The 18,497-nt window shown below is 41.8% G+C and overlaps 1 protein-coding gene across 1 annotated transcript in view; it reads right to left on the bottom strand.

The window, feature by feature from the left end:
* Positions 1 to 3,718: 3,718 nt before the first annotated feature.
* Positions 3,719 to 18,497, bottom strand: part of MYLK3 (myosin light chain kinase 3) — a 37,766-nt gene continuing 22,987 nt past the window's right edge. Inside the window, exons 6-13 of the mRNA XM_077831199.1 lie at positions 18,299 to 18,392; positions 16,594 to 16,703; positions 15,679 to 15,820; positions 13,592 to 13,662; positions 9,609 to 9,737; positions 8,224 to 8,376; positions 5,405 to 5,537; positions 3,719 to 3,790 (exon numbers count right to left, since the gene is read on the bottom strand). Of these exons, the coding sequence (XP_077687325.1) occupies positions 3,719 to 3,790; positions 5,405 to 5,537; positions 8,224 to 8,376; positions 9,609 to 9,737; positions 13,592 to 13,662; positions 15,679 to 15,820; positions 16,594 to 16,703; positions 18,299 to 18,392 (904 nt within the window). The remainder of the gene's footprint in view (positions 3,791 to 5,404; positions 5,538 to 8,223; positions 8,377 to 9,608; positions 9,738 to 13,591; positions 13,663 to 15,678; positions 15,821 to 16,593; positions 16,704 to 18,298; positions 18,393 to 18,497) is intronic.

The raw sequence follows: 18,497 nt of genomic DNA, 5'->3' as shown, positions 1-18,497 counted from the left end.
AGCTGTGGTTCTGCACTCAGGTTGAAGTAGCCATTGTAACAGAGCTGTGGAAATTAGTACAATAAAGTGAACGCCTGTGTTTCAGTCTCCTCTCGCCACCCCACATTTCCACACAGGGCCCTGGTATAAAGGACACAACTAGCCTGTTACAATATAATGCATATATGAAATTAAAGTGAGAGGCCCATCTCCAAGGTTAACAAGTAGGGAGCCAGCGCAGAACCTCATCCTTCAGAGCCACAGCATGGAATTTACAGAGGCAGGGTAGGTAATCCTGCATTAAGTCACCTTTGGGTCATCCTAATAAAAGGCTGCTCTGGGCCCCCAGAATAATTAAAAGAGCCTTGTACCCCGTCTGAGGTGTGGCACCCTCACTCCACTGCCTTACAGGCTGCAGCACTGCAGCCCCACACCAACACTGCCAGTTCATTGACACTTCACTTGTGTCCTCCCAGAGCCTGCACTAAGGGAGTCCTCCCAAAGCTGGGAATGGGGGTGTTTAGGACCCTTTTATGCTATGGAAAGGGGCCAAAGTCTCTTTTAATCCACTGATTCATCTGTATGGGGCTGTGGAACAAAAGTCCCCTCTGATGTAATAAGGATGAAACCAAAAGGGGTTCTATAGAAACTTCTGGGTTTTTTTAAATAAATTGAAAGAGCTCTGCAGAGAGGTTAACCCCAGGAGATTGGGGGGGAAGGAGAGACAACTCTCCAAGTTGTGAAAGCCTGGCCTGCTACCATCTGCGGGATGGATATTCTGAAGGGCCTTTCATTTTAAGAATTAAGGTCTGATCCTAAGATAGGCAATTGAAAAAACTAAACATCAAGGAACAGGGTGCAGCCTGCAATCCACGTAAAACATATATCATGAATAAGGCTACGTTTTAGTCACAGGCAGTAAACAAAAATTCACTGTGCATAACCTGTCCATGACTTTTACTATATACCCCTGACTAAAACTTGAACAGGGGGCCATGGGTGCTTGGGGGGTAGGAGTGGCCCTGGGGGAGGTGGCCCAGGACCTCCAATGGTGCTGGGGGTGGCAAGGCTGGCAGGGGCTACCTACCCAGCTCTGCATGTCCCTGCAGCTCCTAGGCAGCAGATGGGGCCAGAGGGCTCCATGAGTTGCTTCCACCACAAGCACTGACTCCGCAGTTCCCAGCCAATGGGAGTGGTAGGGGCGGGGCCTGTGGGCACGGACAGCACGCGGAGCCTCCTGACCCCTCTGCCTAGGAGCTGCAGAGCCGTGCCAGTGGGACCTGGGGACCCACACCCCACGCCAAAGTAAGCATCCCCCTGCCTCTAGCCATGAACCCCTTCCCACACACCCAAACTGCTGCTGCTGGCCCAGGGTCAGCACTGACCACTGCAGAAGTCATGGAGGTCATGGAAAATCACGGACTCAGTGACCTCTGGGACAGACTTGGAGCCTTAAGCATGAATAAGTAAGGGCATTCATCCATTATCCATTTACAAAGACAAGGTAATGAAGAAGAGATGCTGATTGACCAGCTTTTTAAGAGATAAGTTTGCTTTTCTCTCTCTTCACCCACTCTGCTCCACCCCATTTTAAAAATTTAAGAGTAAAAGTGGAAGCATTCCTTCCTGTCAACTTACATTTGTTTTGGGATTGGTTCAAGTTAAAATTTTAATAAGTTGATTCAGGAAGAGGCCAGACAAATGCCTGAGGAGCAGGGCAAACACTGAGCAGTCTCAACTCACTAAGACTAGCTGTAAAATGAGATTCCAGAATTTTTTTCTAAATCAGATTTCATAATATCAAAGGAGGGTCCACACTTGGGCGAAAGTCAGATGTAGCAGGCTGAAATTCTGTTGTAAAGTGCTCACCAATGCTGCCTTTACTGTATTTCAGACTAGAGAGAAATAGGCCAGTTACATTTTTGCTGAGATTTATTAGTGTTAATGTCATAACTATGCACACTAACAATAACTATTTACCATGCAATGTCACTGGGGAGGGGAAATGTGAACAAGCTTGGGCCTTCACAGAAGGTGATCCATTGTCAGGATTTTTTCATGTAACTTTTGTTGCCCTCTGACATAATGCCAAAAGTGCTGTACAAGTCCAGTCCATCTGGAAGTGAAGGGAGACGTTCTAGAACTGAAAAGCTAGACAAGCTTAACATTAAACTAGTGTAAGCAATTTTTAAGGTCTTGATGAGGGCTGGAAGCAACAAACATTTTAGGCAATTGAAAGGCAAAGACTTAATGGGAGTAAAATTGTGATTTGATTAGGCTGAATGTGCAGACTTAAGCTGCTACTGTTAGTGATAAATTATTTTAATCAGCTCACATAGAGTGGTGCAGCCTGTAGGTTAGCCACAAAGGAAACAGTGTGTCAGCCACCTCTACCAAAGTGCCTGATAAACACTAAGGAAACACAATTGGTACTGGGATTGTGTTATATGGGGTGACTCCAGCTTTATAAGCATCAGAAAAAAAACTGGTTCTTGAAATTAACCTTTTTCTTGACAATACTAACTTATTTTTGTTTTTAAACAATCAGAAAAAGGGCAACAGCTCCCATGTGACTGAAACAGAGTCAAAGGCTGGCAATTCACTGATCCCCTACCCAGCAGCTGAACAGAAACAAAAACCAGTTCATCCGTTACAAAGCAGTAGTTTTTCTGTTACACTTCATGTCATTTGGCAAAAGTGTTGAACTTAGAAAACTAAGCATTCAGGTCCCAGCTACAGAAAACTATATTTAAAATGTATCCCCTGAAACTCACAACCAGAGGGGAGAATAAAAGAACCTCTGTTCCTGGGGAGGAGGTGACACCTAACTGCACTGTATTTCATCCACCAGATTGTCATCCCAATTGTTTTTCATTTGTGGTAGTTAAACCTAAATTCATACCAACACAAGGAGCTATTTAATCAGTTTGACCCATTATAAAAATATAGCAGTAGGGGACAATCTGTCTTAACTTGCGCCAGGTTTTAAATGCCTCTGAAAGCAGTAGGTTTTGTTTTAGAGGATAAGGTGGAAGACACTTTTTCTTTCTACTCTGACTAGTTGCCATGCATTATTGTGATGCTTTGGTGAAAAACATAAAAAAAAAAAAAAAAACGGGGGGGGGGGGGAGGGAGGCAGAAAAAAAATGAACCCCTTCAGAAGAAAATGTAGAAAAACTGCATTTCTCTACCTCAGTTTTGTCCCTGGGCATTTTGCTTTAAGTAACAATTATCTTTGGGGAAAATAGAGTACTATTATCCCTCCAAATCTATCACCACTGTGGCAATGCCCTAAAAGTGATCATACAGCACCTCATTAACATAGAAAGTCTTAAGGTATCCCACTGCTGCTGACCAGGTGCTTGCTGCTATACTCCACCCTTTGGATTCATATCAATAATCAAAGACTTCCAAAAGAAGTGGGTCCCACTCAAGGAACTTAGCTGCTAATTATAAGCATATCAATATAGCTATAAGTGGAGTTATATCAGGAATATTTATGTATCACTATGTCCAGTAGCTGAGAGCTTGTAAAACAGAACTATGGAAACCCCTGTTTTATAAAGATTAGTAAAATTCATTCTATGTTGTTGTGCTCTGAGGCAGTTCTGGTACCTAAACACACGCCTGATACATCACATGAGGATGGCAGAAGTGGTGGTGGAAGAGAGAGAAACATCCAGTCCTTTTCTCTCTGCTTCATCTCGAGCTCTAAGGCTTATAGCTCTTCCACAGCAGCTTATGCGAGGTTGACAGACATGCTCGGAAACCTTCTCAGACGATTGGCAGCAGCTACCACGTAGAAATGTTTCTGTGAATGAAACAGAAAAACCTAAATGTGAGCATAACGGAGCCAAAGCATACTGTGCAATTAACATTGTTTTTTTTTCAGTGAGGGACTCTGAATAGTAAACGCAGATTTTCTCTAGTTCCCAGACGTCTGCATTGAATACTACACGGAACAGTCTTCTGTTGTGTCACTCCAATATTGACTACCCATTAAAGACAGAGTAATGCACCTATGTCAACTGAAAAGTAGTGGGAGTGGAAGGTTCATGAAGTTTTCGGGGAACATTTGTAACCTTAGTGAAATTGGGGGACTAATCAGCACCAGTTCTCACATCTTCTGTTGTACCTGTCAGCCTTGGGGAAGCCAGCTATCTCTAAGTAAACCTCCATTCTTTTGCAGCTCCTAATTAAATCAGGGTTACACTTAAAATAACACAGTCCCCTTCCTCACAAGAGAGTCATGTAAATAAACTGTCATAGAAACAGCCACAATGGATTAAATAGCTTAATCTCCTGTCTCTGGATAATAGCCAGCGTGTTACCAACTCACATGCAACAGACATTAATTACAACACTTTAGGGACCCAAGGTGTCAGCATGATCAAAGGAAAAGCAGCTATCTGCCATTAGTGTAACATTAACAATGCTAGAAGAGTGACACTTGAATCCTCTCCAGTGGGAATCATGAAATGCTTTGTCCTAGAGAATCTACTCTTTGTGGCTGTAAAACAGTGTTTATACAATGAACAAATGGCTGTATGCATCTGTTAGCAAATGTGTAATAAAATAACTTGGGATGAAGACATTTTTTAAATGCAACAAGTAGCAGTAATTCTGGAGTCTGGGAAAGTAAATGACATTTGGTCTTCAGGGTCTAACTCATTAGGAAGGTTTTGCTACTCTCACTAGTGAGTTAAAACTGGGTTGGATTTCGTCCTCTTCCTATAGGTTAAATGTTCCAGGGTTGTGGTGTCCCTCCTTTGCAGAGTATAATTATTGATCACCTTTTATGGAAATTCCTACATATTTACTGAGAATGGTTCAAGAATTAGCAAGAGATTATCAGTGGGCCTGAAAGTATGCAACTTTCCATCTGGCTGGATTGTGACACAAGAAGGTCAAGTAATTTTCCCAAGGTTGTACAGTGAATGAGGGACTCAGGATGGATTTGAACTCAGCTTCTGCTTGGTCCTAGACCTTTGCGATGAATACTACACAAAATAGCTTTCTGTTGTTACATTCCAGTATTTCCTATACATTGAAGACAGGCTAATGCAACTATGTCAACTGAAAAGTAACTGCTTTTGCTTGGAAGGTTACACGTTTAACATAAAATAAATAGTGTCTGAAGCCTTTGAATCCCTAGAATTTTACACCTAATTTTTTTTGAAACATCAATCAGAAATAAGAGTAAAAATTTAGAAAAAAAAATATCTAAACTCAGAGATGCCATGACTTAAAAGGGAAGTGAACACTCAAATCTATAACTGCAAATATAATTCCGAAATTCATACTGCAAGGGAGTTCTCCATGTTTAGAAGAGGACTATGACAAAGAAGAATAAGGGCCCTGACTGCACTGAACTAGTACAATCACTCGTCTTCGGAAATAAAGATGACAGATTTTGTATATTTACCTTCCATTTTCTATGGGCCATATAACTCTGTAGCAGCAACTGGGACTTCAGGCAAAGCTTGGATTTCTTGGCTTTGCCAGGCAGATCATTTAGCCATTCGTGTTTCAGACACTGTGCTGCACTCATCCTGCAACTGGAAAATAAAATTTGTGAAGGGCTGTGATGTAAATGTTGCTACCACTATTGTGATTTACAAATAATCTCTTTGTCTGCTTGCAGTGGAATGGTTCAGCTGCTCTTCACTGATACCACATGTGAAAGGTTGTTTTTTCTAAATGAAAATAAAAGTAAACATACAAAAAAAGATGGGGGTAAGGCCCTTTATAGCTGTTAGTTATCTCAGCGTAGAGAGCCTGCGTGAAGACCAATTCTCACTCCTACCCTCAGGTGGGACTAAGTGGTGCTTAGAGGTGTTTTAGGTTCTTCTGCACTTGGGTTTATGCCTGAATATTGTGTAGCCTTGTTGCTCTATTTGGATGTGATTTTGGAATGTGAATGGTAGAACACATGGCATTTAGGTAGGACTGTGCCAAGAGCATCAAAGAACACAGAGATATTAATTTGTGGTGTTATGTAGTCCATCTCCCCTGACAATGCAAGAGCGTTCCCTTCAGTATATTTAAGGAGGATCACAGATGCCCACAAAAGTCAATTAACACTAACGAGAGCATCCATGTGTAAACAAAAGGTATGGCTTTCAAGTATTCCTCCTGCAGCTGGCTGGAAACTTATAGGTTCTGTTTCAGATTCAACTATCTGCACAGAGCTTGTCTTTGTGTTCAGTACTTTGAAGATGTGACAGCCAAAAGGTTGGTTTATAACTGAAACATAATTTAATTGTAATAAAAATAACTACAGTATGCAGACAATCAGCAAGGTGCTCAATCGAAGGTCATTTCCGTGGGTCTTTGAAAACATATGGAATGCAAGAAAATCCTGGATCTTGTCTTTTGGGGCATCCTTTGTGCAATTTTTTTTCAAAATTTGAACTTGCTTTGAACTTTGATATGAAAAGATAGGGCTAAGTCCTGCCTTTAGCTCACCTGCCACTCAAGGAAAAAGGTGTTAGCAGAACTGATGTTTAGCAGCCCTATGCATAATGTGAACAGCCAGCCAGAATCCCTCCTAATGAACAAGAACATGCTAGGAGATAGGACAAGCTGTTGCACCAGGTCATCCCCAGATGTCTCAGGAGGGAAGAGTTTGCTGTGTACTGGTCATTCCTCTTTCTCCAAGAGAGTGAGCCACAGCCTGCTATTATGCCTAGTGAGCAGCTGGCAGATCCAACAATGCTTCTTGCTTATAATAATAATAATTAATAATCATCTGCCCTTAAATAGCATTTTTCATCCCCAGATCTCTAAGTCCTCTGCACAAACTTAAATCCTTATTAATTCCTTTTTACAGATGGGAGTCTCTCTCTGAAGTTAATATCCCACAGCAAGTCAGTGGCCATCAGGAGCAGACTCCTTGTCTTCTGACTCCTAGCTCTCTGTTCAAATCCACTAAATGACAATTACCCTTCCAGTTTAATGCCCATCTTAACTTTCATTGACAAGTTAGTATTAAGAACTTTATTATTAAATCTCATTTGCATAGTTTAGCTGAAAGCATAGGCCTGGGAACTCTGGGCACCCCCAGGTTTTATGTGGGACCACTGACCTCATGCCCAGGCCTCCGCTCCTCAGCCCAGGGCTTGGGTCCCAGCCTCCGGCCCTGCTACCCGGCCACTGGCCCTGTGCCTGGCTCTCTGCACCAGGGCCATGCCCCGGACTCCACTCCCGGTCACTCTCAGGTCCTGGCTGCTAGCCCCTCTTCCCAGCCACTCTTGGGACACTAGCCCCACTCCCTGGCCACTGGTCCAGGGCCCTGCACTCGGCCCCCCCACTCCCGGGGCTCTGCTCCCAGGGTCCTGGCAGCTGGCTCCACAGCTGGGGCTCTGCTACTGGCCCCACATGTGGGGTCCCAGCTGCGGGCCCCATGCCCGCCCCCAGCCTATGCCCTGTTGCCCTGTCTGGGTCCCCCCTCCCAGAAACATGGCACTGCTCCCAGCCCCAGCCGTGGGGGGAGTTGTGGACAGTGGTAAGGGGGCTGGCTTTCAACACCCCCACTATTAAAAGGGTTCCAGCACCACTGGCTGACAGTCTGGAAAAAGCCAGTGTTCTAAGAGTTCCTGTTGGCAGTTTTCTCCTAAAACAATGTGAAACATTCCCATTATTGGTAGAAGGAGTCACTGGACATATGTTCATCAAGGGAAGACGAGGCCGCTGGACCATATTCTGTCCTGCAATGCAATGTATACAGCTCCCTTTGACTTCAATGGGAGCTGATGGTATGACTCCAAGAACAGAATTAGGCCCCAAATGGTTCTTTGTACCTATCCAGTATATGGAAGGCACCTGGATTGGGAATTATGTCACTTTCATAACTGCAGCTACTGCTTATCACCTTTTGTATTTTGAGAGACATTTTTGCAGTTTGTATCAATGCTCATAAAGAAGCCAAAGTGATGACAGAACTAGCTCCTGGACATCTGTGAAAGGTTCTTAAAACAAAACAAATGATTCACATTTCCTCCGCTTCAGCTCTCTTGCAACAGGCACAGTTACTGGGAGAGCCTTTACCTTGATTGAAATACGTTGACATTTTTCTTTTAAAAAATGAGGTTTGTGTTACTACTGAGCTGCCTGGTAGACACGAACATGGCAAAAGAAAAGTCATAGTACTAACTTTCAATGATTGGCTGCCACACATACATTTAGCTAGGAAGGACTCATTCTAAATGGTAGGGCTGCCATGACAAACATAGAAGAAGATACCTCTTCTCCTTCACAAGGAGTTTGGAAATAAAGTCTTTTGCCTCTTCTGAGAGTTGTTCAAATGCTTCTGCATCAAAATCCCAGCTGCAGTTCACTATGTAATTCATTGTCTCTGCGTCCGTTTCTCCTAGGAACGGTGATAAGCCACTAAGCCTTTAAAAAGAAGAGAGAGAGAGAGAAATGGGCAGCTAATAATGGGAAGCATGCATTTCTCCTATGTATCCTCACTGTGCTCACTGCTGCTTTAGAATCACACCAGTCACTTAGAAAAGAGGGTTCCAGCTAGATACTGTCCCAAAGGCCAGTGCAACATGTGCTATGGTGGGGCTTGGCTACCTGGCTCAGTCCCTAACTACTCAGGTCAGTGGGTTTGTAATAACTAGGAGTATGGTGGCACAATAAAGCTCAGTCAGGGGGAAGGAATGCTTCACGTTGCCCGTTTGCAATTCACTCAGCCAACTCCAGGGTCAGAGTGAATGGATACCCCAGGAATTGAACTCAATGCGATGTGAGCACATGATCAACTGCTTCTTCAGACAGGAATAGGACTGCTCAGTTGCCTAAAGCTAAGCATGCACATAAGTGCTGAACTGAGGCCTAACTCCATATTTATTCTGGATTAAAATACTGTTTGAAATATAAAATATTGTCTTCAATTAGTCTCTAAGCCCAGATTTGTTTCTTCAATCATTTATGACTGGATTCACATACAAATTTTTTTTGGCTTCTACATAAACTTAAATAAAAAATGACCCAGTCCACTGAAAACAGCTACAAAAAAATGTTGCAATGCTGTGTAGTTAGCGAGCCTGTAGAGATGACCCCCCATGGCTCGCAGCCTAAACTCCGGGGGAGAATTTTAATCCCATGCGTGGCTGTGAAGTGAATTTTTCAGGCCCAGGAAGTAACTCCACACAAGACAGGAATAACTCTTGTGTGCATGTTGGGAGCAAAAGTCCTTTTGGATCAGGTTCCTAAGGGCCTGATTTAAAATGAAAAGATAAGTCTGGGACCTCAATAACTCATTGAAAGCAGAAGTTTTGTTAAGTTTCAGGCAACTGATTACACCTTGTCTAAGTAAATTAAACTTAATTTGTTTTGTTTTTATTAACTAATTAGACACCAAGAAGGCAAAGAGAAAACAGAGGGTTTAAGTATTTAGAATGAAGATTGATTGTTTTTCAGGTATTTAAAGTTGTGTGGCAGTGATGTTCCCTTTCATTGGCTCTCTCTTTTGGATAATGAAGTGAGTGCAACAAGAAACACACTCTCCCTAGATGGGAATCTCTGAATAGGCTGCATTCCAGCTCTGCAAATACCTTCCACTGGCCTTTCTTACAGAGCAGATGAAGCCATGGCCATGACCCATACAGAAGCTTACTCACAGCATATACGTGATGACGCCTACACTCCACATGTCAGTTGGGAACGAAACAAAGTCATAGTTCACCACTTCGGGAGCCAAGAATTCAGGAGTGCCAAAATTAACTTTCAGCTTCTCACGAGGTTTGTACCTTCATCAGAAACAAGAAGGGGCATCAGCACTGACAGCAGACTAAGTACATGCACTGCACACTTGCAAAAAGAACTGTCACATTTTTCATACTGTAGCAAAGCCGGACAGGTACATTCTACATCTAAGTCTTCAAAGATGCAGAATTTCAGCCTGTGCGTCCCCACAGAGAGTTTTTATAATTCACAGTCACTTCCAATTAGCTTGATCAAATGTTTAAGTGAATCAGCCATTTAAATCTGAACAAAATCAAAGAAACTAAATCATTTGTATTAACTTTTTGTCTCTAGTGAATCATGCTTCTGGTGCATATTCTAACTTTGGCACTCTGCTTCAATTCAGAAAGTCACAGTTATAAACAGCTCATTATCCATCATTTAATTTTCCTAATTTAGACAGGTGGTAGTATGGCAGGAGAAAGAGCCAGAGAAAGACTTAGGACAATAAAAATATGGTTGCAACTAAAAGTTGCATGATTACATTAGAATCACCGCCATGTCTTCTGCAAGCTGCTGTATGCCCCCATGTGGTGATTCAGCTAATAAGATCAATCCAAGACACAGGAACAGAGGTGGATGAAATAGGCTGAGGGCACTACAGTTGGTTTTCTATGTTATTACAGACAAAAATCAAATTGGAATAGCTAACATTCAGGCACATGTAACCCAACCTCTGTCACTTTTATAGATACTATGTTTGAGTGAGAAATGTCTGGCACAAGTTCTAAAGACATCATCCTCAAACTAGAGAGACAAGGTGGGTGAGGTACTATCTTCGATTGGACCAATTTCCGTTGGTGAGAGAGACAAGCTCCATCCTCAATCCTCAAATTGGCAGACACAGGGCTTAATTCGTATTGCAAGTACGAATGTTCACTGTGTAAAAGTGCTCAGATCACAGAGTTATGGACACAATATAAATGCCCAGATGGAAGCCTGAGAAGAGATCATTATTTGATTTTAGTAACCAGCAGGTTGGTTTTGCAGGAAGTGAAAGATGTTAATAATTTGCTAGTTAATATAAGGAAGGGCACAGTCTTGCAATCATCACTCAGTAATAACTCCTATTAAAGTTAATGGGAGTTTTGCCTATGTAACGAGTCAGATCAGGCCATAAATGTTTGTTGTTTTTAAAAGACTATTTCTTGCAAGACTATGTTTCCAAACTGGCTTTAATAAAACCTTTTCTATTGGGCACCCCTTTCCCTAAAGCTGTAATTTTTTTTTGTGTACATTTTTTTCTGTTTTTATAAAATCCTTTTAAAGAAAAAAGCTCTTTGAGCTGAAAGTACATGGGTTTGTATAATGAGAACCCCACAATGTTTAGAAAATATTTTTTTAGGTAAATATTATTATTATTATGCTACCATAAGAAGTTGTTGATTTCTTCTCTGGAGGGACTAACTCATGCCCACACCTCCTGTTTTCACTCAAATATTCCCTCGCCTTTTCCTTTAGGAAAGAAAATCATGCTTTATAGCTGCTTATGTTTTTTCCCCCATATTCTTATTTTTTTTCTGTATATAAAACTGAGGACCCTCTTTCCTGGTCACTGCAAATATGTAATAATAGGCAAAGTCATAATGAAGAGGGCAAAGAGGAGTCCTTAACATAACTGACTCAGATGCAAACATCATCTATATCACTGAGCCGCTTCTGGACAACCCTTTGGAGGTACAAAAAGAAATAAAAATCCTTGAAAAATGAAACAGCAGCATATGGGTTAAGATGTAATGTTTACATAAAATTTCCTTTGGCACAACAGCTATGCATCCTCTGGTAAAAGCAGGGCTAATGCTGGTAACATTTCCTAAGGTGAAACATAAAGAGTTAAAAAATTATTTTAGAACTGTTTAGTGAAATCCTGGTTCCACAGAAGTCAATGGGAATTTTGCCATTAATTGCAAGGGATCCAAGATTTTACCCACTGGCTTTCCTCTGGTTCAGTGCAAGTGAGGGCAAAACATAGATGCAATGGTAATAGCAAGGCCTGTCAAGCCCCTGAGAACCTGGAAAGAAGGATGGGTCTGGATTTTTATTTAAGTTAGAGTGGTCAGAATACAAGCGGCCCTGCAAGAGAACTGGGTCAGCGTAGAATTGATATAAACCATGACCTGTTGTTTACCTAATCAAATAATCTCTACCTACAGAATTAAGTTAACATTTCCTCAGGATTCAACTATTATTCTGTTCTTACAAACTCATGGTCACTTGCTCCACTCTGTAATACCAGACTCTCAAAAGAGCTGTGCTCCTTTCAGATGTAGTTTCATATTAACTGGAGAGAGGGATGAGAGCTAGCAGATCATAGCTGCCACCCACCCAGACTTAGACCAAGGGACTTTTTCACAGTCTCCCTGGCTGTTTTGCAGAAACCTTCCCTATGGTATAGGACCCACTCCTGCACCACGGATATAATTGGCCCTTAACAAATGATAAGTAACAGCTCTGCTCTCTCCTCTTAGTCTTAGGGAGAGTATGTGGGATGGTGATCAGGGAATATTTCCCCACATGCCTAGTGTTAAGTAAAAAACCTGGGGCAGGCACAGAAACAACCAGGCCTCCTTCTAACCATGTCCATGTGAGAGGTGTTAAATCCTGTACCATTTGGCTGATGTAAATGACCAATGTAAAAACTGGACCACTGCTCACATATGATGCTGTCTATAGGTCTCACAGGCTTCAAATACTGAACTATGTTAAACCAGAACAACAGAAAGTGAGCATTGGTACATCTTTTGCTTGACACATTCATAGGAGTTTGACAAAGAAAACACTTATCAAGCCTCCTATTAGTCCCTCTCCCTGCTGTTACAGGAGTGTTCTAGAACATTCTCTAGTATTTTGTCCATTCTAATTTTAAATGTCCCAAGACATGGGGCTTCTATGTTTTCCATGGACGGCCTTGCTAAAACTTAGTATCCCTCACAGTTAGGCTCAGATTGAGCATGCATTTTCCTTCCCTTAATTGCATTCTATTACTCGATGTTTCACCACTATTTACTGGACCAGCTAATTCCTCTCTCTCCTTGCTGTTTACCCTCTAAATATTTATAGGTGTTTATGCCTCACCTTAGCTGTCCTTTAGCCAAACTACCCATATTAATCTTTTTTGCCTTTCTTCTTAAGTCTAGTTCTCTGATCATTTTTATTCCTCCACTCTCAGTTTCCACCAATTAAGCAATATCTTTCTGGTAATGTGGTTTCTAGAAGTGAAAACAGTATTCCAGGTGCAGTCACACCAGTTCCAAAAGAGAGATCATTACTGCCCTGCTCTGTGATACCTTTGTGCGTAAAGGCCAAAACTGCATTCTCCATATTGCAGCCATTTCAGACTGCAAACTCATGGCTCATTTCCTATACACCCTCATCCCTTACCCTCATCCATGAGAAGCAGACATTATGGCAGATGAGGGATAGAGACTGTGGAATTAGAGCTAATCCACTGTATTCCTGTTTCAAATGAGATAGTTTTGTCATGCATTTTACCATCTGTCTTGGGGGTTTTAGACTGAGGCCCAGCGCTGCAGAATCTGAGCACCTTCAATATAAAATCAATAGCAAAGGTGAAGTCCTAATGGACGTCATAGAGTCGCTGGGGGAAAAATCTCTATTTGAGACATTATTGTGTGTAAATGAGAATACTAATACAACATTAGCCTGCACAAATGTCACTGGAAAAGACAACATGACAGTTAGTGCACTAAGTTGCAAATTCATGCCTGCAGGAGCATATTGCTTTGCTCCTTCATATTTCAAAATCACTTTAGAGTCACTGAAATGTGTGAACAAACATCACAAGAATGAAAGAAAAGAAAATGTCAATGGATTTTGAGTGGCTCATAGTTGAACTTACCTCCTAGCTAAACCAAAGTCAATAATTTTAATCTGGTTTCCAGTGCGATTTATACATAATATGTTTTCAGGCTAGAAAAACAAAAAAGAATATTTTTAGTTAAATAAATGACAGTGAAATTGCACATAAGACACACTAATAAGAAGAGTAGCCAGAAACATGACCTGAAGTGCAAAGATACAGAACTATTTCAGGAAAAGATTTTTAAAACAATGCTAGTTCACTTCTTTGTTGGTTCACATGTGTCAATCTCACCTTTACGTGGTTTACTACAATGGTGGTTGTATTTTTCCCATTGATTTCCTAAGGCTCTGTTCTATCCTGGCACCATGTGCAGAATACATTATACTGATACAAATATATATTTGAGCCCAACTGTGGTGAAGGACAGCATGGTTCATGGGCTGGTTATGGGGTGCCTAGAGGGCTTGTATAGGAAAAATTACTCTATAAGTCTAGTTGGGAATGTTACCCACAGATCACTTGTTGAAATGCTCCCTTCATTTTTCCCCTTAAAGGGGAGAGAATCAATGATGTGGCAAAAGAAGCAGGGATAAATATTCAGAGGTTTATTGAGATCAATTTTTCCCCTTGGTCTGTTATTAACATGGGAGGGTGATTTTTGGGCCCCATCATCCTCCTAACTGGCTCAATAAAATGTGTGGGCTTGGATCTCTCCTTCAGGGATTTCATTCCTTACTGCTGCCATGGGGAGTAACTATTTTCCCAGATTTGGCCATAGCAGAGGTATCACATAACATAATTTAAAGGGGTCCTTTTTAGGGGAGGACTGAATGGACACCTTTGTGTGGAATGGTTTAGCAAGCCAGGTGGCAGACGCTATAACACTGGGTTTATTCAAGAAAGTGCAGTATCTTGAGAGACCAGAATGCAAACAAGGAATGAGCCTATTACAGCTAAGTAGCATAGAATCATAGAATATCAGGGTTGGAAGGGACCTCAGGAGGTCATCTAGTCCAACCCCCTGCTCAAAAGCAGGACCAATCCCCAATTAAATCATTCCAGCTAGGGCTTTGTCAAGCCTGACCTTAAAAACTTCTAAGGAAGGAGATTCTACCACCTCCCTAGGTAACGCATTTGCTTTTCCATCAAAATTAAATTTGTGTGTTCTTTTTTGGTGACGTTTTCAGTCTCACTTGTCAGGAGGCTAATAGAGAGTTACTGGGAAGCCACTTAGCTATCCAAGGCTCAGCACCTCACAAGACCAGGTCCTCAGTTCAACTATTATATTTATTATAAATATTATAATTATTTCACATGGATATTGTGGTTAGGGCATTTGGAAAAATGTCCATTGAAACAGATTTTGTAAAGAAAATTGGATTTTCAACTAAACGAAGTTCTAAATGGGAAGTGGCTCCTTTCTGCAAATAATTCCAGCTTTTCATTGAAAAATCAAAAACAATTAAAATGATTTTCAATTTTGGGGGTTTTCAACAAAAAAACAAAATTTTCCACGAATCAAAACACCCACAACACTTTCCAACCAGCTATAATTACAGTAGCAACTGCACATCAACCACATAGGGCTACCATTGTGCTAGACACTGTATAAACATATAGAAAATGATAGTCCCTATGCGCAAAGAACTAGTGGAAAATTGTCACTAGAACATGTTAGTTTACAATGGCTCAGTTCCAGATTGTCAGTGGGAGACAGAGACAAGGACAAACATGAGAAGAAGCAAAAGAGAGGACAGGTCTAATAACACAAATATAGAGGGGATTCTAAACCCTCTATTTTCTCAGGTGACAAACCAAGGCACAATGCAATTCTACACAGCTATGAAAAGCTTCTGATCTGAAAGCTGTAAAAGCAGAGGAACCTGCTGTTTATTTAATCATCTTTAAAATACGCTATCAAATTTAAGAAAAGATTAAACATTAAAGAAAAAAATTAATTTTCCAGGGTTAATTCACAGTGGCCACTGAACTAAATTAGTTTATTTCATTACAAGATGAAGGGGATGACAAATTACCCTTTATGCGCAGCTCCCATACATACAGACTCTCCATACAGCACAATGTACAGTTTAGCCAAAGACCTGATATCTGTAACTACTGACCTTCAGGTCTAAATGGAGAATATACTGCTGATGTATGTAGTGGACTCCTTCACATATTTGTTTGGTAAAAAGGATTGCATCCAACTCAGTTAGATGGTAGTTCTCATCTGTGATTCGGTCAAATAATTCACCACCATCAACACTAAAATATTGACAAAGAGAAATGTGAAAAAAATACACATATTCCTTGTTAGATTGGGGGTTAGATGCCTAGGCACTTTGGAAAATCCCACTAAGCCCCTATCTTCATCTTTAGATGCCTAAGTCCCTTTAAAAATCTGGCCCTTTGTCTCTGTCCTGCTATTCTTCTTCACACTCTCTCTGTTCATTCAGTACTAGCCTTCTCAAAGTGTCACCAGACACTCTCACTGCTAGTGGTGCAAAGGCAATTCCTGACTTTTTGAACAGCGTTTATGAACCTCTCCATCAAAATCATTCCTACTTTTTGTTTCTAACTTCTCCAAAAACCACATTGTTTTCTCTCTTCTCTGTCTCTCTTCAGTTCCCTCTCCCTCTGCTATTTCTTTAATTTAACTCTCATACCCTTAAAAACTTTCTAGGTACAGTTCATATAGAAAATGCAGTTGTGTTGTATCTATGGGCCAAACCCACACTAATGAAAAATAAAACATACTGATGTTTTTCTCAGAATAACAGACCTGTCTGAAATCCCTCTATACTCTCTGGGGTACAGCTGGTATTCTTACCATTTCTTTAAGTTCTGATATTGTCAAATATGTGATTTTCTCTTAAAGAGTTTGCTTCTAAAAATGAAAGAAGCCTTCACCCAGGTTGGGAAACACTTGTAGTATTCCCACCCCCTCAGCCCAATGTATTTTCCTCCATTTCTACTACTGGCTTGAGCAACCACCAAGTTCAAAAGAGCTGATGATTCCTAATATCATTTTAACTTACTATTCCACGATCAAGGTGAGGTTGTTCTTGCATTCAAAAGCATCATAAAGCTGGATCAGATTCACATGATTTAACTGGTTCATGATGTTTATTTCATTTTTCACTTCCTCCTGAAACATTACAGACAGGAAGATAACAATAGTGACTAGCAACCAGCAGATGCTCCTATTGGAGCATGACCACGAACACTCTTGTGCGCATTCAAATACAAACATTCACACAAAAACTAGCCATTCCCCAAACATTCATGCCAACCGATTCCCTGCACACACCAGTGTTAGTGTAAGCAGAGTCTGGATGAGCTCTCCCCTGACATCTAGTGGTGAGCTGTGGAAAAAGACTTCAGAAGCTGATCTCATTTGCATGGACGCACCCACCCTGCCTAGCTGCTCATCATGATGGGACTGCTTGCCCAAATGATCACTTGTGGCCGGTGTTGGATCCCCAGTCTCCTTGTTATTGGGGAAGGAGTAATAAAGCGTTGCTATCCTTGTTGTGTGAACCGAGGGCAGCAGAACTGTACCTGCCATATCACAATGGAGGGACTCACCCTCAACTGAACAGCACTCGCTAGACAGAGGACATGGGTTCCAAAGCCCAATGAGTTGAGAGAGTGTGGGTACATGTACCTGGTGGTGTAGACCCTGTTTAAGGGTCCATTTGACCCTTCTTCTCTCTATAGTATAATAAAAGAGCCAATTTAGACTCAATTGAGAGTCTTGTTACATGCTGCAGAGCTGAAATCTCTGGTATCTAGGTCTACTTTGGGACAGTGTCTCTATTGCAAGAGACTGCCCAGTGTGCACCAGCAATGAGTCTCCCCCACTAACAGCTGAAATCACTGAGAGCTGTGTTAAGTGTCGGGGGGCCCTGAAGACATCTTGGTGAGCAGGTAGCTGGTGGAGAGGCGTGGCAAGTGGCCAGCAGGGTGGCTGGCGGAGAGGGCCAGAGCAGAGCCCCACAGAGGCATGGCAATCGGAAGTTGGGGCAAGAGCAAGTGCCCAAGCAGTGCAGCGTGTAAGATGCCTCCTCTCCCCCGCACCCTCCACACAGGGTGGGAGGTGAACTCTGCGGATGAACCTCTGAACTCTGGGGCTGCACTGGCCAAGGACAGCAACTGTGAGTGGTGTATAAAAAGGGACGGGAACATTAAAGGGACTTCTGGGTTGCTGGACTTAAGACCCTGAGGGGAAAAGGACACTGCCCAACTTACTTGGGGGTGGGTCTTTTGCTCATGGTTTGTGTTTATGAGCGGTGTATTCCCAAATTAATGCTGAGTTACTTCTCTCCTTTTATTAAAAGTTTTTGCTACACTCAAACTCTGTGCTTGCAACAGAGGATGTATTGCCTCTGAGAGGCACTCAGTGGGTGGTGTGTAATTGTCCCAGGTCACTGGGTGGGGCTCGAGCCAGTTTTGTGTTGTATTGTTGACAAGGAACCCCTAGATACTGAACCCGGCCCTTGTTACTGCTGAATTCACCTGGCAGAAGGCTTACATTAGTGAACACCAAAATAAGAGGACATCAAACCTGGTCAGATCAAACAGTCATATAGGATTCAAGCAAGTAGTTACTATGGCTGGTTTTGTCACACTTGATACAATGTTGAGTGGGAAAATACTTTAATAAGGAAAGCGATTCGCAGGTGCTTGTAATAAGCCAGATTTACAGTGCCTGTCCATGGAGGTTCACAAAACCATACTTACCCTTTCCTTTGCTCCTTTCACTTTTATTATTTTGGCTGCCAGGTTAAGACCAGTTGACACCTCCGTGCATTTGTGAACTTGACCAAAACGCCCCCTGTTGATACAGAGAGTAAAATGACTTTAAAGTAACTTGCTGCAGAAGCCTTTCAAACACCTATTCTTATCATTGATTAAAAATAGCCTGGTACAAAGTGAACAG

Source organism: Eretmochelys imbricata, chromosome 12 (genome assembly GCF_965152235.1).
Source record: "Eretmochelys imbricata isolate rEreImb1 chromosome 12, rEreImb1.hap1, whole genome shotgun sequence".
NCBI lineage: Eukaryota > Metazoa > Chordata > Testudines > Cheloniidae > Eretmochelys > Eretmochelys imbricata.
The sequence above is the reverse complement of the archived record's forward strand: the minus strand, read 5'-3'. Positions and strand labels throughout refer to the sequence as shown.